General features: G+C 36.4%; 2 protein-coding genes across 9 annotated transcripts in view; both read left to right on the forward strand.

Annotated features, from left to right (window-relative positions):
* The first annotated feature begins 1 nt into the window (after position 1).
* Positions 2–17,279, forward strand: LOC143724464 (mitogen-activated protein kinase kinase kinase 5). The gene is made up of 28 exons (XM_077217526.1): positions 2–503; positions 591–730; positions 1,193–1,380; positions 1,477–1,645; positions 2,119–2,225; positions 2,329–2,499; positions 3,454–3,566; positions 4,001–4,160; positions 4,463–4,613; positions 4,986–5,090; positions 5,339–5,388; positions 6,384–6,479; positions 6,917–7,007; positions 8,366–8,499; positions 9,072–9,199; positions 10,104–10,240; positions 10,568–10,673; positions 10,770–10,927; positions 11,329–11,524; positions 12,202–12,364; positions 12,482–12,650; positions 12,771–12,953; positions 13,239–13,344; positions 13,458–13,701; positions 14,413–14,531; positions 15,023–15,111; positions 15,486–15,562; positions 16,175–17,279. The coding sequence occupies exons 1-28, from the start codon at positions 173–175 to the stop codon at positions 16,269–16,271; spliced, it is 3,978 nt and encodes a 1,325-aa protein (XP_077073641.1). The 5' UTR covers positions 2–172; the 3' UTR covers positions 16,272–17,279.
* Positions 17,280–24,622: 7,343 nt separating this feature from the next.
* The window catches only part of map7d1a (MAP7 domain containing 1a), a 47,600-nt gene continuing 46,795 nt past the window's right edge, over positions 24,623–25,427 (forward strand). For 6 of the 8 annotated variants that reach the window (XM_077217870.1, XM_077217872.1, XM_077217875.1 and 3 more), the window contains exon 1: positions 24,862–25,262. In XM_077217870.1, the coding sequence (XP_077073985.1) occupies positions 25,202–25,262 (61 nt within the window). In that variant the 5' untranslated portion in view covers positions 24,862–25,201. Of the gene's footprint in view, positions 25,263–25,427 lie in introns of all 8 variants that reach the window. The other 2 variants (XM_077217878.1, XM_077217873.1) reach the window with 2 other exon arrangements.

Here is a 25,427-nt window from a genome sequence, read left to right on the forward strand (position 1 = left end):
TGAGCGTGACACGAGGAGGGTGGGGCGCAGAAAGAGGGCGCGTCTAAAAGATCCTCCTCAGAGTCACCTGAAAAAACTACAGGAATACTTGTACGCCATAGTGAAGGCATGTCGAGGACGCGACCATAGGATGGTTTTCATTATTAGCTAGGCATTGCTTTCGAGATACACCATGTATACGACTGAACGCAGGCGCATGAGCCTGCGCGAGAACAAGAGAAAGGATCCCGTACGAGTTTCAGCTGGAAGTTTATGGCAGGATCCTTTGGCTCTCGAAATAGGCGGCGGGTGTAAGGGCATAATATCCCCGCGGAGTCGAACCAGGGCTTTAAACGTGGTGTATATCGCCGTTGGGGACGGGTCTTTGCCTCAAACTGAGGAGAATCTTTCACATGCATGTCTTACAGAAGCCTGCGAAGACGCGCACGCTGTGCTGAAGACAGTTTCTTTTGAGCGTATTGCGTTGGGAACGACTGAAATCCTGGACACTTTTTACAACGCAGGCAAGTTGTGGCACGTACATAACTGGGATTTTCAGGAATATTTCCAACGTGCACGTGTAAGCGGTTGTTTTTAACTCTGTGTTTTAGATGTTGTCGTGGTGGAGATGAATAACTCTATCTGCCAGCCGTCTCTGTTTTATCACCTGGGTGTCAGAGAGAGTTTCAGCATGACCAATAATGTCATCCTGTACTGCAACAAACAAGAGGAACATCTTCAAGATGTGAAGGTGAGACCCTACACACAAAAAACACATCCTTCAGATTTGTAGAGTTTAAGGTTTTTTTCGAAAGTCTGCATGAAAACACTTTTTATTCCATTGAATATTTCTGTATTTTTTAAAGTCAGTTTCAGTATAGACTCTGAAAATACAGTTCGACCTTTTAGTTAAATCTTAATTAAATAGTTGACTAAATGTATGTCGTTTGTATTGTGCACACTTGTTTACCAACAGATATTCCAAAATAGGATGATATTTATATTCTAGATACTATGTGGAAAGTAGAATCCACTAAAATTAATGTAATTCAATTTTTTTATTTCCCCAAAACCACTGCTATCTAAAACAAGCATTTGTATAATTGGACTTTTTCTCTGAACCTTAGAAACTCACTGACCGTCTTTTTTTGACAACTAGTCCCGGTCCTATATAATGATGTATTTCTTTGGTCTTCCTTATTTTTCATTATAGGAACAATGTGGGAGCTACACTTTTATCCCTTACATGGTGTCACCGCAGGGTAAAGTATTTGCCTGTGATGCCACACTGATGAGAGGGATCAAAGATTTCCTTCATTCCAGCTTTAAATTTGAATCCCTACTGACCCCTTTGGTGGATCGACTGGTCAAGTTGCTGGAAGGTGTTCACATTCATTCAAGGTAGGAAAGTAATTTTGTTGATTTTCTTTTCCCTGGATGTCAATTACTTAATGTTACTTTTAGATAAAATCTTGAGAAAACTTTCTCGCCTTGTAGCGAATACCTCCACGAGGCAATTCGCAGGGAGATCCGTCTGGCTCGTGAGCACTTCTCCGGAGCGGCCCTGAGTCAGGAGCTGGGCCGGATCCAAAAGCGCTTGGACTCGGTGGAGCTTCTGAGTCCAGATGTTGTTATGAGCCTCCTGCTGTCTTACAGAGACATCCCGGTGAGTTACTAGAGTTACTAAGCTTTCAGGTACAAGCACAAATATGAATGATACTCATTCATAGAAATGGGTTTTTAATAAACATGTACTTGTATCATAGAATTTCCCTATAATGTGTATTTGTTCAATATTTGCGGTTGAATGCATGATTGTGTCAGCAATTCTTTGTGTGAATGTTTTGATTGTTGCTGTGTTACTCGCCTGAATCTGTTTAATTATTAATGAGATCTAGAAAAGAGATCTCACCGGCTTTGATGTAATAAATCGTGTGGTAAATTATTGCCTCCTGTTCTTTCAAAATTTCATGCTACATATACGCTTTTAATTTTATTGTACGAAAAAAAATATGTATTTTTTTTCTACCCACAGGAACAAGCAATAATATTTGACAATGGTTGTGAAATATAAGAAGTGCCAGCCAAATGTGTGAATAATTTATTGAAACCGAACTCTCTTTCTCCATGTGATTCAAGGACTACGACTCCATCATAAATCTGTTGGAGACCTTGAATAATTTGCCCATGTGCATGGTGATATCACATCAGAACATTAAGTTTCAGTATATTTTTGCATTGAACAGGTGAGCTTTGTTTTTGTTTTTAATACATTACACAAAAACATCAATTTATTGGAGTAAACATTCATTTTATTCCCTACAAAACATTTTGAAATGCGTTTTAAAGGAGGAATCGCCCCGGTGATCGTGACAAGGCTTTAAAGCTCATTTTACCCATTGTGGAGTCAGGGAGCACCGTGGCCTCAGACGTGTACTGCCTGTGCGGGCGCGTCTACAAGGACATGTTCCTGAGTTCAGGCTTCAAAGACACATACAGCAGAGATCGAGCAGGTTACTGGTGAGTCCCGGCCTTTATCCACTTGATCGACAGCATCACAAGACTGTTGACCGTTAAATGCATGTGTGTATTTGTATTTGCTTTGTTTCTTGTGATGATTGTGTTTTTTTTGTGTTTTTTTTTTTATGTTTTGATTTTATGTAAAAGCCTGACCAGGGCCGCGGGCCGCAAACTAGCTTTACGCTATATGCCCTATGTACACGGCATGTACATGTATTGTCCCTGTTAAATAAACAAAACAAAACAAAACAAAAAAAATCTATTTCTCACATTTATATCTATAATGTGCTGTGGTAAGAGAACATCTGATCTTAAATAATACAAGTATAAGTTAATTTAAGTTATGTGGTCTGCACATCCTTCCAATGTATTGTTCAGTATTTTTGTCCTGCTTTACATTCAAAATATGTAAACAACTTTGAAACAAGAAAATATGCATTTATTGATAAACGAAAATTCCATGAGATAATAAGACTTGTTGTCAGAGAATATATATATATAATATATATATATATATATATATATATATATAATATATATATATATATATATATATATATATATATATATATATATATATATATATATGTCCTTTTTTCAAAGAATACTTTTTTTCCTATCCATTAGCAAATTATTTTAATAATAAAAGAAAAATATTCTTCAACAATATTTTTTTTCTTCTTGTTTTAAGCATTAAATAGTTTTGTAGATTTATGCTTCAATCTAATCAAAGGTAAATTTGTCTGGATTAAATAATGTTTTATTTATTTTTTACTAAAAATGGGATAAAATACTAATTGATATTTTTATTTATTTATGTGGCTCAAACAGTGATCCAATCATGAATCATTAAACATTGATCCAATCAGCTATGTTCAGGTATTTGTGTATTTCTCTAATATTCATTGTACAGTAATTATGTCATGTGTTTCTACCTCTATGTTTGTCCTGCAGGTACGGCAAGGCCTTTGAGATTGAACCCTCTTTGCACTCTGGAATCAATAATGTTGTGCTCCTAATGGCTGCTGGGCATGAATTCGAAACCTCTATTGAACTGCGGAAAATCGGTTTGTTTGTGTGTCCTTTATTTAGCTTCACTGCTCTGGTTGTGTGCACTGGGTGAGATGGTGAGATGGGTCATGGTTCTGTCTACATATCATGTAGTGCTTTGTTGGCTATTGCATGGTATTTTCTTAGCAGGGTGCTGGATAGAAACTGATACTTAGTGGCCTACTTTTATATGATCCAAATGCTTCAGGCTTTGAACATGAACGAATGATAAAACAAAGTATGAGTATATAGAATGTGGGAATATAACAGTTTGAGGTGTTTAAAAAGGTGTTGCCTTATTTTCACACTTTTTACGTGCTGGCCTGTCTCATGCTTTTCATACATACACTGAAGTTGGGATTGATCGTGCTATAGCCCAGACTTAGTTTATATTTATTATAAGGCATTTATTGAGTTTTGGTTTGTGGTGTTCTTTGTGCCTGTTGTGCAGGTGTCACACTCAGTAGCCTGCTGGGCAGGAAGGGCTGTCTTGAGAAGATGCAGGACTACTGGGATGTTGGTTTTTATCTAGGGGCTGGAATCTTGGCCAACGAGCACAAGAAAGTCATAGAAGCTTCCGAGAAACTCTACAGGATCAAAGCGCCAATGTGGTGAGCCAAGGAAATAATTAATTATCTATGTTTAGTTTGGTTTGATAAGGTAGTATGAAGTTAAAACCAAACTTTTTTTTAACAAACTAAGTTTTATTTTCAGAACTGTAGTGACCCTCATTAAAATAAATGTAGGCCTGTCAGTTTTTAAAAATTGAAGTACTTCAACAGGATAATGGAATTATTCATGACCCTGTCCAATTCAAACTTTAAGTAATCGCACTAAATAACATTAACAACCCCCCCCCCCCCCCCCCCCGAATAATATTATTTACTGCAAGGTGATTTCTCCTTCAAATCAGGTATGTTGCATCCATTATGGAGACGTATATACTATACAAGCAATTTGCCAAACCCAAAGAGGCGAATCATCCTAAACAGGAAGCGGCTGACTTTTGGATGGAGTTGATGGTGCAGGCGTGCAAGCCTACCGTTTCCACAGCACGCTGCCCGGTAAGACCACTTCTTTTCTCCTCAATAGTAGGACAGGACAGCCTTAAGGCCCCAATATAATCACAGAGGCGTAGTTTGAAATACAAAAAAGTTCTAAATACGTGACCAGTGGTATACTGTTAGCAAATATCCCAACGACGCCCACGCTGCTGAGAGCAGCAGTTGGATGAATGTGTAAATATGTGCTGTGCAAACGAACTTCGTTTTGGCCTGATTTTGTTCTAAATTACGTCACACCAGTTCGTTCTTCGTATTTGCTTGAAGTGTATTGGGACCTTTACCCTACTGCCAAAAAGCAGTCTGCTTTACTTGAAGGAAACGCCAAAAAGGTGGAGAATATAAGCAGACCTAAAATATCTTTATCTTTTTTAGGTTCTGATTCTGGAGCCCACTAAAGTGTTCCAACCCAGTATAATAAGCGTAAGTGAGGAAGACGAGAGCCGAACGGTGCAGCTGAGACACGTCACTCCACTCAAGGTAAACACTCTTGACTCTTGGTGCTTTTCACACATGGCGTTTAGGAGTAGTCTAATTGTGCAGGGTGGAGTTACATTGCATTGTTTTGTCACGTAGTTGAGTTTCTGTCTTATTAAATAATTTATGTGAAAGATAGGCATCATTTAAAATGACAGAAGATGGTGTGAACTTGAGCTGCTTTATGCAGTAAAATTCAACCTTTTCTACGTGTCTGTGGGAGTGTAATGTGCTTTATTTGGCTTTCCCAGAAAGGTCTTCATGAGTGGACTTTCCCAGCATCTGCTATTCGTGGAGTAAGGTACTGAGCGCTTATGAGAATACTGTAATTTTTTTTCTGTTTTCCATTTCCAAGCTTGCAGCAGTTTCTGGTCCCACTAGGGCTGCTCTGTTTTGGCCACAGCCCAGCGATTTTTCTCTGAATGGGTCTTTTTTTTTAAACTTCCTTGTTGCATGGCCTAGTTGATGCCTGTTATCCTCTTTCCAGCTTTTCAAGCTACAGGTCAATGTCTCTTTCAGTTCTTTTTCTTACTGGTTTTGTTCCTATTTCCAGCCCTTAGGGCATCAGACATCTTGTTTAGAGCTCAGGTTGCAAAACAAATGATAATGGATGTTGATAATTAAGGTCAGATCGACCCATATTTAAAAAATCATTTTAGTTATGGATACATAGTCTCCTAGTGGGATCTCTATTCCTTTTAGAATTAGTATTTCCAAACAGATTCTAACAGAAATGTTATATTTGTCATTAAATTGTTTATGAGTTACAAAGAGCTGTTTTATTGCCTGTGGAATTTTCCTGTGGATTTTAATTCTCTAAAATATGTACTGAAAAATGATTCAGTAAAATAAGTGGTTGAAATTATTTGAAGAGACTTTTTAACGTTTAATTTTATAACACAAATTACACACTTTAACCTAAAACTTTGAATTTTGAAGCTGTTGTGTGCTACAAGACTACAGTAGTTGTCAGATTCACATTGCTGTAATATTAACATTTTAGGCAGCATTCATGTCTCATTCATGTAATAGAACGAAATAACTATGCGCCACATACTTTATTTTACTTATATTTTAAAAACAGCCATTCTAAAAACATTCTAAGTATTATAAATTCCCAAGGGAGCTCATGGAGTTTTAGGAGTACATACTGAACTGCTCTGTTTGGATCAATTTCAAAGTGTAAAAGAGCTTGTCCCATTATCTTTGATTTTTTTTTTTTCTGGCATGTTGGATTGGATTGAGAATACTCATGCTCATTTGTATTGAAAATCTCTTCTTATTCCACTCGTGCAGCATCTCCAAGTTCGACGAACGGAGCTGCTTCCTGTATGTCCTGTACAATTCTGATGACTTCCAGTTGTACTTTCCCAGTGATCTTCATTGTAAAGGGTGAGATCTGCCGGCTGACGCATCACTCAAACATGCTGCCAAGGACATCATGAGGGAAGAGCTTCAATGTCATGAGTGTTTTTGGCAGAGAATGAACTCCTAAAAGAATAGGTTATGTAAATGAGTAGTTTTAAGAATAAATTGATATTTACTGTTAAATTCTTATTTGCTCCTGGCAATATTGACTGAGCCGTTAAAATTCGTTGCCATATTTACTTACCCTTCTCTTGTATCATGTTCAGGAAAGTCACATTTGACCTTATCTTCAGTTATTCTCATTCTTCCACTGTAAACATTACGTGATTTTGTAATGGCCAAATAATCAAGTATATGTGCGTGTTTGAACATCATAAAGAATTCATAAGGAAATGAGTCACAATTAAAGATTTTTTCCATTGAACATTCTCAAACGCTATAATTTGTGTGTTGCTTTTCAGGTTCTGTGATTTGGTGAACTCTCTATTGCATCAAACAGAAAGTCTTGTGGAAGATTCCAGTCCAATCAGGGGAGGGGAAGGAGTTTTAGAGGTGAGAGAAATCACCATGAATTGCATATAACCTCTCATTGTTTGTTCAGGCCCAGTAATCATGTTCAGCATGAGTGAAAATGTGCACTTGGTTCATTAAGCAGCTTTTTCTACAATATTATTGAAGCCTTTAAAATGACTTTTTTTTTTTATGCAGACTGATGTTTTCAGGTAGAATAGGTTTATATTTTTTGTGTAGAATAACCTGAGATGTTGGTTTAGTTTTGATGAACCGATTAGGTTATACATTTCTTTTGGCTTAGACTCTGCCTGTCAGGATATGTAGTGTTACCCTCTTGAACAGATGTCTTGACTTGGCTGTAATGTTTTTTTTTTTTTATGAAAAGTTTTATGAAAAGAGTTCAGTTGAAATTTTATGGCCAAATAGTTCTCTTCATTGTGTATCATTCCAAATGCAGCTTGCCGTTGCATACTGGGAATATGATACCACTATTACCAATACCATAATGCAATTGTGTTGTCATCCTGTTGGCTTCCTCTTTAAATATCTTTAGTATTGACAAGACTCCACATTTAAACGTTCTTCCTGCTGTCATGTGTCCTTACTGCCAGTTTAGTACTTGTTGAATTTAGCAGTTAGCTGTAAAATATAATGCTGCTTCTTACCAAACTCACTTTTGCGTTTAAAAAAAAAAAAGCATTGGGAATACAGTGTTCTTTTAAATTTTGAATCAGAACAGCTCATCTCAAAATGCTTCAAAAGCTCAATTTGGCCATTACTGTTCAAAAGCTTGGGGTAGGTTTGAATTTTTAAAAAACATTTTTTGAAAGAAGTCTCTTATGCTCAACAAGGCTGCTTTTGTTTAATCAAAATTACAGTAAAACAGTAATATTGTGAAATATTATTATAATTTAAAATATCTGTTTTCTATTTTAATATATTTTAACAAAACTGAATTTTCAGCACCTATTACGTCAATCTTCAGTGTCACATGATCCTTCAGAAATCATTCTAATATGCTGATTTGGTGTTCAATAAACATCTTATTATTATCAATATTGAAAACGGTTGTGCTATTTAATATTTTTGTGGAAACTGATACATTTCTAAGGCTTTTTGATGAAAATAAACATCAAAAGAACAGCATTTTTTAAAAATAGAAATCTTTTATAACATTATAAATGGCTTTACTGTCACTTTTGAACAGTTTAATGCATCCTTGTCAAATAAAAGTATTAATTTCCTTTAAAAAAAATTGTAGTAACTTTTAACGAGTAATCCATATTAGTGATAAATCTATATATTTGTGTAGATATGTGTATATATGCATCACTGGTCTTCTCCCATTAGTTGCAGTTGGTCCATATGACTCCATTATGGTACTATTTCTTTTTCAGTACATTTATGAGAGAAATGAGAATAAAGACAAGGTGGTGCTGGGGAAAGGAACCTATGGAGTGGTGTACGCTGGACGGGACCTCAGCAATCATGTGCGCATCGCAATCAAAGAGATCCCAGAGAAAGACCGCACGTATGAACATGTTTTCCATCGTTTTGATATTTTTTGGTTAAATGCCTACGTTTGATCTTGATGTATGTCATTTAACAACATAGTAAAACACTACTTTCATACCACCTAAAACCTGCCCACTTTTGGCAAGTTTGATTACTATATGATATTAATAATAACATATATTAATAATAAAAATTCATAATTTAATATATGAAATATTGAAAATATAATTAGTTAATTGATTGAATGTATATAAGGTTGTTTATAGTTTTAGGCCACTTAACTGTGTATTAGGTAGATTGTTGATCTGCTTCTGCAAAAATCCAGCACTTGTTTGTTGACCTCTGACCATGTTCAGAGGTCCCCATGGCGCAGTGATGTTTGTCCTCAGGACTAATGCTTGTTTAAACTGTCCTCACATGGACCGTTTGCAGATGTGGACCTTTCCATGTGATCCAAGATTTGTGTTTAGCTGTTTGACCAAATATGCCTATAAAACCCTTATGATTGTGGTCTGAACTGCTTAGCTTAGATCATCATAATATTTACTTTTTGTCTTCCATCTTGGTCTTTCTGGTTCTGGCTCATAGCTATTCTCAGCCGCTCCACGAGGAGATTGCCCTACACAAGAGGCTGAAGCACAGGAATATTGTTCAGTATTTGGGATCAGTCAGTGAGGATGGCTTCATCAAGATCTTCATGGAGGAGGTTCCGGGAGGTGTGGCGTAGTTTGCTCATTGTTCTCTGGCATTATCTTTTAAGTTTTCCTCTTTGATGACATGGAGGAATGTTGATTTTTGCGAAGTCTGTTGAGAAATCCTTGGTTCTTAGGATGGGTGTGTTGTGTGTAATGTTGGTGTGTGGGAAGATCTATAGCTGTGAGTGTAATGGTAATGTGCTTTTCTAAACCGCACAGACCAGTTTAGAGAATTCATCTCAAGAGTTATTTATGGGATAGTGACGTACACCTATTAATATGTGTGCTCCTACACCTCCTTTATGATGAGCATTTTGAATAAATATATAAAATATATTTATAATTAACTTATATAATATAACTTTTTTGGGGGGGGGGGGGCTGCATGTATACAGTATATACTTTTAACTGTTCAGTTAGTCTGTGATGACTAAGCTAAATTTGATTCTTCAGAAATAATTCTAATATACTGCTCAGGAAACTTTTCCTATTATTGGCAGTGTTGAAAATGGTTGGGCTGCTTAATATTTTTGTGGAATTATTTTTTAATGGATTGAAAGTTCAATAGAACAGCATTTAATTATTTATGTATTTACGGGCCCTTTTTGATTAATTTAATGCATCTGTGCTGAATAAAAGTATTAGTTTCTTTCAAAGTAAACTTGCTTAATTGTAGTGTGTGTTAAACCACTTGACATTTTTAAGAGTCATTAAAACTAAAATAGTTGAAAATGGAGCATTGAATGTAATCAATATAAAATGCAAAGATTACAATGTTTTTTTCAAAAGATTATTTTCATTCTGCGGTCTATTTTATTGACTTTTCATATGTGCATATGGATATACAGTCTGTTATCTTAAAATGTATGACTACACAGTTCCTGAATACTAACCATGTATTCACTTGTTTTTTCTTCCATTACAGGAAGTTTGTCCTCTCTCTTAAGATCAAAGTGGGGGCCTCTTAAAGATAATGAGGCGACCATTGTTTTCTACACCAAGCAGATTCTGGAAGGGCTAAAATATCTCCATGATAATCAGATTGTCCATAGAGACATTAAGGTATGAATACATCTCAATGCTGCCATTTCTTTAAAGCAGAGATCTTCAATCCTGCTCCTGGAGGGCCACTCTCCTGCAGAGTTTAGTTCCAACCCTAATCAAACACATGAATCAGCTCATCAAGCTCTTCAGGATCGCTTGAATATACAAATGCAGGTGTGCTGAAGCAGGTTGGAACTAAACTCTGCAGGACAGTGGGCCTCCAGGAGCAGGATTGAAGACCTCTGCTTTAAAGCTATCTGTTCATCAACATGACATTTTCGGCTGCGTTTTTGTTTTTTTTCATCACCTGTCATAATTTACATTGCATACTTTTTATCTCACCAGGGTGATAATGTTTTGATAAATACGTACAGCGGTGTGCTAAAGATATCAGATTTTGGCACCTCTAAGAGACTAGCAGGAATCAACCCATGTACAGAGACGTTCACAGGTGAGTCTCCTAGTGCATACTTGCATGCTTCTCAGGTTACATTATGTACTCTTGTTTGTTTGCTTTTCAAACTCCTCCTGATTTATTTGGCCACAGGCACTCTGCAGTACATGGCTCCTGAGATCATCGACCAAGGTCCTCGCGGGTACGGCAAACCGGCTGATATCTGGTCTCTGGGTTGCACCATCATAGAAATGGCCACAGGGAAACCACCTTTTCATGAACTGGGAAGTCCTCAGGCGGCCATGTTTAAGGTGCTACAGGTTTTTGAAGCCGGAATCTAAGTGTTATTTTAAACTGATGTTATATAACCATGTTAAATTAACTGTGAAGTTTATTTACATTCCATTCTCGCATTCCCAATTGACTTCATGCTTCATTGCATATTTATTAGAATCACTGTAAGGCCAGAAAAAAGCCTCTATGCATGTACATGTGCACGAAGAACAGAAGGTAATTTCTTGTATAGCGCCCCTTGTGGCAAAGACTGATGGTGTAAGACTGGCGGTGTTATGCTAATTTCTTGTATAGCGCCCCTTGTGGCAAAGACTGATGGTGTAAGACTGGCGTATTATGATGGTGTGAAGAGTGTGTTTCGGGGCTAAATGTGAATTTCTCCTTCAAAACCGTTTACTGAGTAATTGTCTTCCTTCAGGTGGGCATGTTTAAGATTCACCCTACAGTGCCAGAGTGCATGTCAGAGCAAGCTAAAGGTTTCATCGTGTGCTGCTTTGAACCCAACCCAGACAAGAGAGCCACAGCTTCAGAGCTCCTGAAGAACAGCTTTCTAAAGGGCATTCCCAGGAAGAGGACAAAGCCTCAGTCCGACAACTCTCTGAAAGAACCTGCCGGTGAGCATGTCGAATCGTGTCCATACATTTTTAACATTTTAAAACCAACAGCTTTAAATGGGTGTTTCTTCAACTTTGGGCACTTTTGTCTGAGTGCACTTTTAGAAAATAAACACTCACTCTTTTTTTTTTTTTTTTGTCCACTAATGTTTATACATGCATCACACAATAATTTTTTATTTATTTATTTATTGTTTGCTTGTTTATTTTTATTTATTTTATCATTAAATTTACATTTATTCATTTAGCTGACGCTTTTAAATCATCGATTTACTTATATTTGTACCATATATATATATATATATATATATATATATATATATATACTGCGTGGATACTTTATTTACATATTTATTTATTTTATAATTTAATTCTTTTTATATATTTTTATATCATTTACAGTGTCATTTACACCATTGACCACTAATATGAAAAAAATTCAAAAAATGTAGGCATGATAAAAGTTCCCAAGACAGTTGAATTATGATCTTTATGTAATAAAAAGATAAAGGTTGAAATATTTTAAGTTTCTAATCTAAATTAACCCCTGGGACATAAAAGTGCCCTAAGTTGCAGAAACACCCATTTTACAGTATGAATAGTGACTTATACTTCAAAGTAATTTGATAGCAAGTTAATAATTGGATATTTGAGTTTATTTGGACATTATTTTGTAGGAGACTTTCACAGGAGCATGTCTGTACCCATTGCATTGCGTGTGGAGAACACAGATGCTGAACACAATGAATTGTCCTGCTCTTTTGATCTGAGAAGGACCACTCCTGCCTTCAAAGGAAATGACATGGCTGAAAGTCCTCCCACCTCCAGTGGCTTTTTGACGTGAGTCAATGCATCAGATCCCAGATTCTAGGAATTATGTTGAAATCATTTGAAACATACTTCCAGCTCCTGAAATTACTTATTTGCCTTTATGTTGCATGTGTTTGGTGTCGGTAGAGTGCCAGATGAGCCTCAAGGAGACATGACCACAAGTCCAGCTTGTTCTGGAGAGAATCTAGGTTTGTTCATGCTGAGAAAAGATAGCGAACGGAGGGACACGCTACATAGGATACTTACTGAGTACATCAGCCTTGTAGTTCAAAACATTCAGGATACACTGCCGCAGGTACATTCCCACACTACTGTGTCACCCGAGATGCTTGATGTGTAATTCTGTCACACCACCAGTGCCCTTTCTCGAATGCCTGAATGATTCTGACACTTGCTGTTTTTTCCCATCTCGCAGGCAGAGCAGCCGTGCATTACCTCAGATCACATCAGTGATCTGATTTGCTGCCTCCGAGAAAACATCCGCTCTCCAGACAAAAGGCACCTGAGTAACAGCCTCCTGACTTTGCGCTCCAGTCTGCTGAACTCCTCTGTGCCTCTCAGCAGCCTGCAGGCGGCGCTCTTTAGCTTCCAGGATGCAGTATGTTCTTTGCTTTCAAATTGCTTTCATCTCAATTAAACCAGAATCAAACTAAAGCTAAGGGTTTAATTATTGGCACTGGCAATTAATATTATTTCTACTGCTCATACTCAGGGTTATGGGTTTAATTGCCATTAAAGTGTGAAACTACTGAACCTAAGCATAGGAACATGATATAAAAATGCTAATTTAAAAGAAAAAAAGTATTTTTAAGTGTGTGTGTGTGTAAACTTTTTTTCTATATATAATCTTATTCTTCATCAGATGTGACTCTTATGTTTGTAGGTCAAGAAGGTTCTGAAGAAACAGCAGATAAAACCGCATTGGATGTTTGCTTTGGACAACTTGTTGAGGCAGGCTGTACAAGATACTATCACGGTTCTGCTACCAGGTATGTAAAGGACACCATTTCAAATGCAAAAGTGCCCCCATGCTTCTATTGCATCTCTAAATCTTCTGTTATGGGCATACCTTCATTGCAATCCATCAAAATCCCTTTTCCAGAACTCAAAATTCAGCTACAGTCATCGTTTGAAAATGAGGAGAGTTCTCAAGAAACCGAGCAACCCACAGAAGCTGGTTCTACACCAATTGTCACTCCCCTCGAAAAGGACAAAGAGGAATCGTGTATCATCACTCAGAATTCTGAAGAGGGTCATACCAAATGCAACATTCTCCAAAGTGACATCATCTCCAGTCACTCTTCACTCGCAAAGGAGCTATCACAACTTCGCTTTGAGTCTATGAGGTATCCAAAACTTTATCTCTCTCTGTTGCCCTCCAAACTTTGTGTTTAATGGATAAAATTATGTACATGTACCAGGGTTATTATAGTTAACTAAAACTAAAGCCATAACAAAAAATTTCGTTACTTGAAGTAAAATAAACTTTAACAGAAATAAAAGCTTTTTAAAAAGATTTTATTTCAGCTAGTTGCCAAGGCAACATTTATCCTTTTTAATTTAACTTAATGAACCAAAATAACTATAAACTATATAGACATATTTAAAAAAAAGTTTAATCTTCAAAAGTTAACTAATAAGAATGATAAAATTATAAATACTTTAACTAAAATTAAAACAGAAAATAAAAAAATAAAACTAATTCCAAATATTAGATTTCTATTTCAAATAAATGCCATTCTTTTGAACTTTTTATTTAGCAAATAATCATATATATATATATATATATAGATATAGATATATATATATATATATATATATATATATATATATATATAGATGCACATACAAAATAAAATTCAATCAAAATTACAGGCCAGCACTCAGCAAAGTACAGCAATTATCAGAGCTGTGATGGTGGTGATTTGCAACAGAATGACCTATTTATTTATTTATTTTTCAAATTAGCCACAAGAGGGCAGTAAATGAGAACAGTTATGCAATAAATGAACCACACTGATTTGTTGCTGTTGGGAATTGTTCACACTATGTTCCAGGTTGTTGATTCAGCTGAATGAAAAGGAGAAAGAATTCCAGGAACTTCTGAAGACCTCCATTCATACCAAACAAAGGCTCATCAACGCCGTGGAGGTCAGAGCTGCGCCTGCGGCTACAGGTTGCTCACGTTTTTCCTCTTATTAATTCTGAAGTTGAACACAGTATTTACCAATGAACAATTGTTTGCGAACTGCTTCTTCCGTATGAGAGAATGTTGTCGCCTGAGGCAGTCAAAAGGTGTGGCCATGGAACAATTTCACATTTATTCACATCTACTCAACATGCCACTACTTGTCTTTAGTTTTAGGAGGAGTTTTTAAAACTCATAAAGAACACGCCCTATAATCACTTAAATCTGTTACCCAATTTCAACCAACCCAAGCTTATGGCTTACCCTCCGGGCTTGAGTTTTCACTACATGTACTTACCGTATATAGAAATAATCCCAGGAATTTTCTGGAAGTGTTTTCGAAACAGTGACTTTTTTGTAATGACCAGTTTTGCAGTAATAGTATAGGACTGTAACATCACTGAACAAAAGTGCAAATGAATGCATATAAGTATCAGTTTATACAGCCAACCTGTGTTATGTTTATTCTTTACAAACAGATAATAAAACTTCATCCCATAATGCTAACAATTCTGCTATGGTGCGCTGGTTAAGAGGTGTTCCAGTGGATGAGAAAACCATAGAAATGGTGAGTGGAAATATATAAAAATATATTTTAACTCAGAACAATATTTCCTGTTTAATTATCTACTTATGTGGCAAGTATCCATTTACATTACATTAACACACTTGGGAGACGCTTTTATCCAAAGCGACTTACATTGCATTTCAAGGTACACAATTACATTCTTATCAGTTCTTGCTTTCCCTGGGAATCGAACCCATGACCTCGGCGTTGCAAGCGCCAACGCTCTACAGTTTGAGCTCCAGGAAAATATATTCCTTTTGACCACAAGCTTTGATTGCTAATTCATATTCATAGATTTCTAATAGTGAAATTTAGCTTAAAAACGGAAATATGTTGAAGTTAATAGTGATTGCTGCTTGTTTGTTTTCTTTAAGCTTGTTTTTCATGAGTTCACATTGGACAGTCTCCTCTACCTCGCGTGCAGAGATGATCTGCAGTACTGTGGCATCAAGTAAGTCCTTTAGACATCAATACCAAACAGGAAAATGTGGCAAGGTGTAGGAGAGACATGACTTTTTTTTTTCTTAAATATAACATTTTTATATTTAAAAGGAGTACCATTTTGCTCTAAGTTTTTTTTAATGGTTTTGAAAGAAGTGTTTTATGCTTACCAAGGCTGCGTTTATATAATCAAAAATACAGAAAAACCTTAATACTGTGAAATATTATTACATTTTAAAATAACTGTTTTCTATTTTAAAATATTTAAAAATGTGATGGCAAAGCTGAATCTTCAGCATCATTACTGCAATCTTCAGTGTCACATGATCCTTTGGAAATCATTCTAATTATTATCAATGTCAAAAACAGTTGTGCTGCTTAATATTTTTGTGAAAGTGGTGATGCACTATTTTTTCAAGATTCTTTTATTTAATTGAAAGTTCAAAAGAACAGCATTTATTTGAAATGGAAATCTTTTGTTATAACAAATGTCTTGACTGTCACTTTTTATCAATTTAATGCATCCTTGCTGAATAAATTTATTAATTTCTTGAAAATAATTACTGATCTAAGCTTTTGAACAGTGTTGAAGTAAATCTGTGTTTGTGCATTTGTTTTTCAGAGGTGGGATGCTGTGTCGCTTGTGGGCTGCCATCACCAAGCAGAGGAAGTCTTATCTCAGTCCAGTCAAAGAGGACAGTGAAGATACCATTCTCTGACAGACATGTGTGACTCTCTCTTGTCCAGCTTTTAGATACTATGAGCTCAATGAGTTTGCGGTGTGTAGAGTCTGTGCCTTTTGTGCACTATTACTTTGTCTGTGCCTGACACTAAGAGGAAAGAAAATGATTTTATAGAAAATATACATTACTTTTCAAGAGATTGGGGTTGTAAGATCTTTTAATGTTTTGAAAGAAGTTCCCCTGTGCTCATCCAGGCTGCATTTTTATGACAAAATACAGGCAAAACAGAAATATTGTGAAATATTCTTACAATTTAAAATCTTTACAATATCAGCATCATTTCTCCTGTCTTCAGTGTGACGTGATCCTCAGAAACCATTCTAATATGCTGATTTGGTGCTCAAGAAAGATTTCTTATTATCATCAATGGGGGAAACAGCTGCTTATTTTTGTGGAAATTGAGTTGTTTTTTTTAACTTCAAAAGAGCAGCATTTTTTTTTTAAATAGAAATATTTTATAACAGAAATGTCTTAACTGTCACTCCATCAATTTAATGTGTGCTAAAAAATCTTAACCCTAAACTTTTGAATGGTGATATACAATGTCAGAATAGTTTGAGAACATTCAGTTTCTCAGATCGAACCTGTTATAAAGAGAATCAATATATTTTTGTTCATTTAAAATCTTGATAATGTGCAAAATATTTATGCTAACATCATCTGACAATCATATGTGAATGTGCGGGGCATTGAATACATATGTATATATGAATATGGGTACCAAAATATTTGTATTTATGAATTGTGTGTTCTTATACTAAATACTATATATATTAAATACACTTACAAAAGAAAACGATACTGACAGCAAAATAGAATTTTTTACAATTTTTTTTTACAAACTACAGTTAAAACTACAATTTAGTAATTAATCTTAGAAGTAAAGTTGTTTTATTTGTACTTTTATTTTATAATGCACAAGTGAAGGGAAACTGTAACTGATCCAAATTTATTTCTTGTTCAACAAATAAATGTTTAAAAGTACAACTATTCCAAATAATTCTTCAATTCATACGAGATAAAAAAAGCTACATGGAAAAAAAAATGTGAATGTTGTTTAAAATAGTTTTAGACGAATTATTGCATGTCTCGTCGCAATACATTTGCTTTCCAGATGTATTAGTCAGCTATTGTTTTTGTTGTCGTTTTGAACTAGAGGAAAAATATTAAAGCAATGATCTTGTCATCTGTGACAATACAGTAGGCAAACGTATGCACACAGTGAATGACTGACACTTGCTAAACGTCTGAGTCAGCGTATTAGCAATTCACTTCATTTTTAATGCCAGTTTTTTTGCGTATGAGCGTACAGTCCTAAACATCCTTGTACACAAGCAGCAGTAACATCATTTTCCAGTGAGAAATTTCACTGTCATTATTCACATTCCTCAGATATGTGGCTCAACCCTGCCTGGCAATACAAATGTGAGTGTCTAGTGTATGTGTGTTAGGAAGGTGGGTGGTTCACAGTCCTGTTTGGAAGAAGTGATGCCATGCACTGAAGCTGATCTAACAATTCCAGCTGTGCGTCCTTATGTTTCTGTTGATGTTGCCTTGGTAACAGCAATTACATCATCCTCTGACCCTTGCCTCCAGGTTGAAGATCACATTATTGTTTACCACAGGGAAGATTTCTCTTTTTCCCTGACTGACTCTTTATGTGGCTGTGATCAAGTAAGAACATGAAGGGCCTAAACACCCAGTTCATAATACAGGATATCAGCTAATCATTGGGCTCAGATTCAGTAGTCATTCAGCAGCTTGTAGCTTTAATGAGCCATACCTTGCATTTTTCAGTAATAGGCTGGAACACACTAGGCAACTTTTAAGTCTGAACAGATTTTAAAACTCAAGGCGTCATATGCTTGTCGGCTTTGTAAAAGGTTTTAGATTAAAACTGATAACAAAAAAAACCCCAATGTTCTTACCAAAACATGCAATAAATAAAATGTCTATTTATGGAGCTTTTTACCTGCTGGTTTGTGCACTTTTTGTAATTCTTCCAGATTAAAACGGCACTAAATGACTGAGGGTCACACACTGCCAGAACTTCGTTCCGAACAAAATAAGCTCATGCAGAAACATTGCTAGCAGATGCATGACAATTTCAAATGAAAACAATATGTGATCTAAAACTGTTTGATATTCTCTGACTGGATGGAATCATAGAGTATATTTACAGGACCACGATGTACTAACAACGGAAAAGTCGCGTGAAGACCACATACGTTGTCAAAACAATCCCCATTCACAAGGATCCGCGAAAATGACGAAAAACACTCATTCATGCCAGGCAAGTTGGCGAGTTCACTTTGTAAAGAAACATTACGTGCCTATTGAACAGGTAATACGCATGCGTGTGACAGCGCAGTTTTCACAATTTCGTGTTTTTAATTGTTTGCATGGAGACGATAGAGGTATCGTTTTCAAAACGTTGCACCTTGAAACACAGATTTCAAAAGCTTGCATTTTCAGGCCGTCAAAATGTTGTGTAAATGAACGGCCAAAACGCATCCGGTTTTAGCTGTGTTGCGTAAAAGGCCCGATATTCTGAAGCTAAACAAATCTCTGTCCATCATGCACTACCCGATTTTCTGTGGAATCTGTCAACTCCGACTGCCCAAAATCTGCAGACTGGCTCTGACTTTCAGCAACTCGTCCAGCTATGTTCCCTGTCCATTGTTTGTTGCTATGGTTTCTCATTGAGTTTCACACCTGTTCCTTGTTTCGTTTCTTCACTGTGTATATAAGCCATCAGTATCTCTCAGTTTTTCGTTTGCCATTGTCTGAGTTATTGTTAAATTTAATGTGTAGTTGTTTGTTCACCTAGTATTAATCTGCATTGCTATTTGTACTCATTGTGAATACGCAGGCCGAAGTATTTAGTTCTTTTTTAAATTTATTTTCTTATCACTTTTACTCATGACATGGCAACAAAGGATTCCATTCATTATGCTAAGCTAAGCTAGCGGCAACGCTGCCATACTAAAACCATGCATGCACTGAGACAAAAATGCGTTTGCCCACCTATCTAAATGTAGGAAAGACGGTGAATAAGCCCTATTTCAAAAAACGGTGGAGTGTTCCTCTTAAGTTTCTTGTATCCCATTTATCTTTTGTCTTGGTCTTTTGTGGATTACACTACACAGTGCAGCATGACATCCAGAATGCAAATCGTTTGGGGGGGACTGTACAAATGTTGTATGTATTCAGGGCATCACAAATTGGGAAGTTGTTGGCATTTGTATGCCAGAAAGAAGTCCATATTTTGAAATGATTTTGAACCCAAATTAACCCTTTTTTGTTATTAGACTATTATCTATTATTTAAATCCCATTGCAGTAAACAATGCTAGTCCAGTTTCACTGGTCGCTTTTTATTGAGTAGATGTCAATTGGTTTTTAACGACTTGGCAAGAGTAATGGCTAGCAGTGCATAGCTTGCCCTTGAAATCTGGTTGTAGTCCAGGACTCTAGTGGAGCTTTTGCAGCAGGTGGAGCAGATGTCACTGTGCTTTAGCCAGGTTGTGAAATGAACTAAATATGTTTTGCTTTTCCTGACCATATATTTCCTCTTCCCTCCTACCCTTAATTTTTTTTCTATGCAATCCATTAAATATGAAATAACAGGGATTTCTGTTCAGGGATTGGGCTTTTGGACAAACTTCATTCTGTTCATCGTCTGCTGGAGGATGTTCCTTTTTGTCAATGACATCTCAAATAAAGTCTTATCAATGCTCTTCTACAGCCTCAAGTTTTCAAACACCATCCTGTGGTCAATGGCGGTGTAGGCCAGGGCAGAAATTTGCATAGCACCGACACAGCCCCCCAAGGATTTCCTAATGATTATCCTGTTTCTTTTTTTTATTTTCCCTTTCATTAAGCTCATCATCAACAGCCATCATAATGGAGTGCTATGGACCCTTTTCAAAGACTGTGATGACCGGTCATTAGCATCATAAATCCTGCAATACCGCTATGGAAGTTTACCCTACTATGATGACTTCCACTTCTGAGAAACCCGGAAATGTGAAAAGGGTCAATTAAATATGAAGCAAAAGACCATAGACTTCAGGCTCAGATCTCTGGATAGCTCAGAAGATAACAAAAGGCGTATTGTCCTCTTGTAATCTGCAATTGGTGAGTAGCTCCTTTGGTGGCTGATCGTTAAACGTCAAATAATATACATTTTTTATTATTAATTCTTGCCCATTCATCCTATATCCTGGTGATGATCCTAGCTCATTATCTGCTATGGCTAGTAGGTGGGACTGTATAGGCATAATAAATGCATATATGATATATATTAGGACTTTTATGGTTTAAGGTAAAATTGAAAATGAAATAAAATGCAATACATGCAGAGTATTTAGAGTTAATAATGCACTTAAAAAAAAATTCTTCACCCCCTTATAGAACCCATAAAAAAAATCATTGGCCACTGTTAGACACTCTAAAGACATGGAATTACTGGATGAATTCTGAAAAGAAAAAAGAAACAGGACATTGTTGGGGGATGGAGTTACATGGGTTGGACAAAATAATGTGAACAGCTTTTGTGGGAAAGTCTTCAAGGGGGAATTTAATGTTTTATGCCACTTTTGCTGCAGTAGTTCTGTGTTCTTTGGACAAAACCAATGATGCATATCGTTCACTTTTAGGTTTTCGCCCACTGTTCTTCTTCACTGATGAAGTCTCAACATGTTTTGTGCATAAAAATCGTAAAGACTATTGTTCTTAAAACGCTAAACAATTGTTAAGGTTACAGATGCTCCTGCTATACAGGCTCCTGGTTTGCCCTTTTTGGAAATCCACCCACAGCTTGTACTAACCAAAGATAAATTAATTATAATCGCAACATTGTTTTTTTCCCCCACTGTACCATATTAACCCAAAATATGGAACAGGTTATAGCTTGAATCTACAGCTGTATTCATTGCATCTGCATTGGATAAAAGCTCCACTTTAGGTGGCTACAACTAAATTCTTTTTTATAAACGTTTTTATTCAAAATATACCAATGGGCTATATTTCAAAAGTGAAGGACATTTTAAAGAGTAATTTAAGCTTTTAAACCGACCCAATAGGGTCACAGTGGGTCATTCACCCACTCTGTCCCTTTTTCATTCTCTCTTTTTCTTCCTGGTAAGTACAATGTTTGTCATGGTAATGAAAGGGTCTAAGGGCGGATCTTTGGATGGTGGAGAACGGGGTGGGGGCTACATGAAGGTGTAGAAGAGCAAAAAAGGGGGCTGTGGTTTCTACAGTGCAAGGTTCAATTCATGGCTTTGGAAAGGGGTCTGGAGGTGAGGAGTGGGGGATGAACATCTTTTGCATGTTCGTGTTTGTGTTTGCGTGTGCATGGATCTTTTACCTAGGGGAAGATGAGGAAAGAAGTCCCACTTAAGAACAGTGTGCATGCTAAATTGTAAAATATGGACGGTTTCATAATAGCTATTATTTTGGATTGAAGAATTGTATTCAACTGATTTATATGTTATGATGACGAGTAATGAAGATGTTTGAAAGATGTGTAAAATTCATGGAATTATTGAATAATAATTTTGTTTCCAATCCAATCTCACTCCAACAATTAAGACCAAATCTGCTAAAACCATAATTACTAATAAACTAAAATCTGATATGTTGCCCCAATCATATATAACACAAAGAACACAGTAAGCACATCAATTATGTCACTCAAAGAAACAGTAATTAAACTGTATACAGTACAACATTCAGATGAATGACAGAAGCTTTTGTTGTGGAGTTCATCTTGGCCTTAAAAATTTTGCCTTTGTTACATATTCAAATAGAATTGGTTTAGACTTTCTTGGTTGACTTGAATTTCTAAATGTGATTCTGACTAAAATCAAATAGTAGCAGTATATGTTTCAGCATGCAAAAATTGTACTTCAATTAGCTCACCATAGTATTTCACCCAACAGGTATAGATATTTTGTGAGGCACATTTATGAAATTTAAATTTACACATTTATGAAGAACTGATAACTAATTATCAGTTATTGAAAAACTAGCCGTTACGTTTAAATAAGAATAATGGGAACAACTTTGTGGTTGTCTTTGCCCACATTTTACAAAAAATAAAAATAAAACAATTCCCCAACCTTATTTATATTGTCAAAACACAATTACATTGTATGTTGTTTAATATTGGTTTACATTGCCTCACTTACAATATCTTATGTCATGCAACATTAAACCAGAACTGTAGTTGACTTGATAAAATTATTTCAGATAAATTACATTGTATGCTGACTGACTGAGTTCTTATTATGGTACGCATTATGATCTCAAAAAAAGAAAGAAAAAAAAGTTGCCTGATTTATTTAATACCACATTGTTTTATTTATGATGTGTCAACCCCATCCTCTTGCTTCCCATCTGAACTCTAGACGGCAGGACAGTTTGGCAAAAATGTTTCAAACAATGAAGAGATGAGACTGCCCAGACATCTTCTCAATACGTCATTCTCTCTCTAACATTGTTCTAAAGTTGGCTGATACAACGTTCCACACATATAAAAACAAGACTAGAAAGACTGAAGGTCTATATGGGTGCATTCTGGGAATTCCTGTTATTGTGATTTTATTAAGGGGCCACTAATGACCCTACACCATGCAGAGATGCTGACCCTTGGGTTCTTTAGGACAATAGACAAGCTTCTTGAGACTGACACTGTTGAACCTGAGCCTCACAGAGAATATAAAACTGTTTTGAGCCCAGTGTTAAGAATGGTAGCAATGGAAAAAACTGCTAGATGTCAAATAGCAATCGAACTGAATTGTATTGTGCAAACAAAACATGTTTGATATTTGAAAGTAATCTAAAAGTCCTTAGAAGGGATGAAGACAAATATGCATTGTAGACATTTGGATTTTCTCTTGAGAAATTTCTCGTTTCCAAATTTCTATAAATTTCTATATATATATATATCACTTTCTTCTCTTGACAATGAAAATAGTTAAACCAGACTTGTTTCTCACTCAGAACCCATGCTGGATATCCCTCACGGCCCAGCCTCTATTCAGCTATCAAAATCAACAAAGCCATCATAAAATATTGCCTAGAATGAGTTTAAGTTTGTGTACACCCACAGAGACATAAACATTGTTCACATCTTTAGTTCACAATGCCTTTTTTGTGAATGGCATAGGGTTTTGTTATTTTTTCCTATAATGAAATGCTGTTTACAATTACATTATCAGTGTAATAACAAAATTGTCCTCAATAAAACATGCATATTCTGCTTTGTCAAACCTAATTTATTCTCAAATCTTATAGAAGTTTCTGAGTGAGTCTTTCCATTTGTGTCATACTTGAACAGTGCAAGTGAGGAGCATGAGGTTAACGAATAGAGGGATTTGTGAATGCATTAGCAGATTTGCAGCTAATTTTATTATCTTTTCATTTGAGCTCATTTTAATTTACATAAAGCTTTGCAGGAAGAGTACTTCAAAATGAGGTCTGTTTATACTGTATTAGTATCACGTATGATCCAGAAATTATTATATATGGTTTTATAACTAAACATGGTTGTTCGCCATTCAACAATGAATTGCGAATGCTGCTTAAATCCCAATTCAATTCTCAAAGGTGATTTGAATTTGAAATCTAAGGAAGTATTTAAAATTTATTTGAGATTAAAAGAATGTATGACTAACTTTAACTAAAAGCAAAGTTCGTCAAAGTTGCCACCCCCCCCCCCCCCCCCCCCACCCCCCACTCCAGTTGCAGTGACAGGTGGCTCTTGGGGGATTTGTGTTAACAGAGGCCAACAGCTGCACAAAAGAGTCCCACTGGTCTTTTCGGGGGACGGGATGTCCCCTCTCAAGCGTGCCATTTGTACCCCCCAATCTCACTGCAACACCAACCCCCTCTCCCCTCAATAGCGTCCACTCTTATCCTCTCTTGAGCAGATGCCAGCTGGGCTCTACAGGTGGCAAGCAGCTTCGTAATTCATATGGATTGAGCAAAACATCTTTTCCCCCTGTTATCATTGTTTTGTCCTTCACTATATTAGATTATGTTGAACTGAAAAGAATCCACAATGGTGGAAAAGAGAAACGTACAGTATTTCTTCTGATGCAATATCATTGTTACATACTTTGATATTTTATTTATCAAAGGGGGGGGGGGGGTAATTTCAGATACTACAGCATGTGATATGGGCTCATAGAGTGAAAACACCTCTCTAAATACTTGTCATTACGGCATCATTCTATGATGAAATTATTGGCTCTGTCCATTGAGTCACACTAGGCAGTTTGAACATTTTGGAGACGCAGGCAGACGAAACCTTCTGATGTAAAACAGGTTGGACAGGTAAAATAGGTAACAGTATTTAAAAGGTGCGAGCTTGTAAACGTAAAAAAAACCCAAAATAATTTATATCTTACTTCTTCTGATTAGATTTGAAATTTCCAAACCGTATTAACAAACCATCGCGGGTAATTAGGGATTACTTTAATTCTACATCCACCCCTACGTATAATGTGGTACATTCCACACTGGAGGCCGAGTTGGGACGGTCTTCAGCTCACAATGAGCCGCATGCCATCACCCTCAGAGCGGCAGAGGAAGCACACAGGCGTCCGCTGTGTGTTAGAAAGTTTATTGAATCTAACCGCTCCATGAGGCCGTGAAAAATCTACGGTTTTATGACTGGACTTTAATCACACGGGCTCTTCATGCGTCCATCGTATCCATAATATTTTACCAAGACACTTCAGTTTATTGTTTTGGGGACTTTTTCTGTGCGCGAGCAGAAACAGGGATCGGTTTCGTGTGCCTGTGGAAATCTGGCGATTTAAGAAAGTTTCTCCCTGTCTCACGGAAGGACTGAATACATTTTAGAGAGAAAATCCACATTATTTATTGAAAAACATGGAATTCAACCATCTTGACACACAACCGGGGATAAATCAGTTGACACCATCAGGAACATGTAAGTCGGCGTTTATGTTAAATCTGTATTTCTCCTCTTGATCATGTGAATGCAGCCTTGCTTTTACCTTCCACCGACAATATCCGTTCAAATATATATATTGGTTGTGGAACAATACGAAAACTGCCAGGTGAGCGTTGATCAAAGATGCAATTACACATTCCA

This window comes from Siphateles boraxobius, unplaced genomic scaffold (genome assembly GCF_051911475.1).
Source record: "Siphateles boraxobius isolate OS27281-9 unplaced genomic scaffold, OSU_SipBor_1 12, whole genome shotgun sequence".
Taxonomy (NCBI): domain Eukaryota; kingdom Metazoa; phylum Chordata; class Actinopteri; order Cypriniformes; family Leuciscidae; genus Siphateles; species Siphateles boraxobius.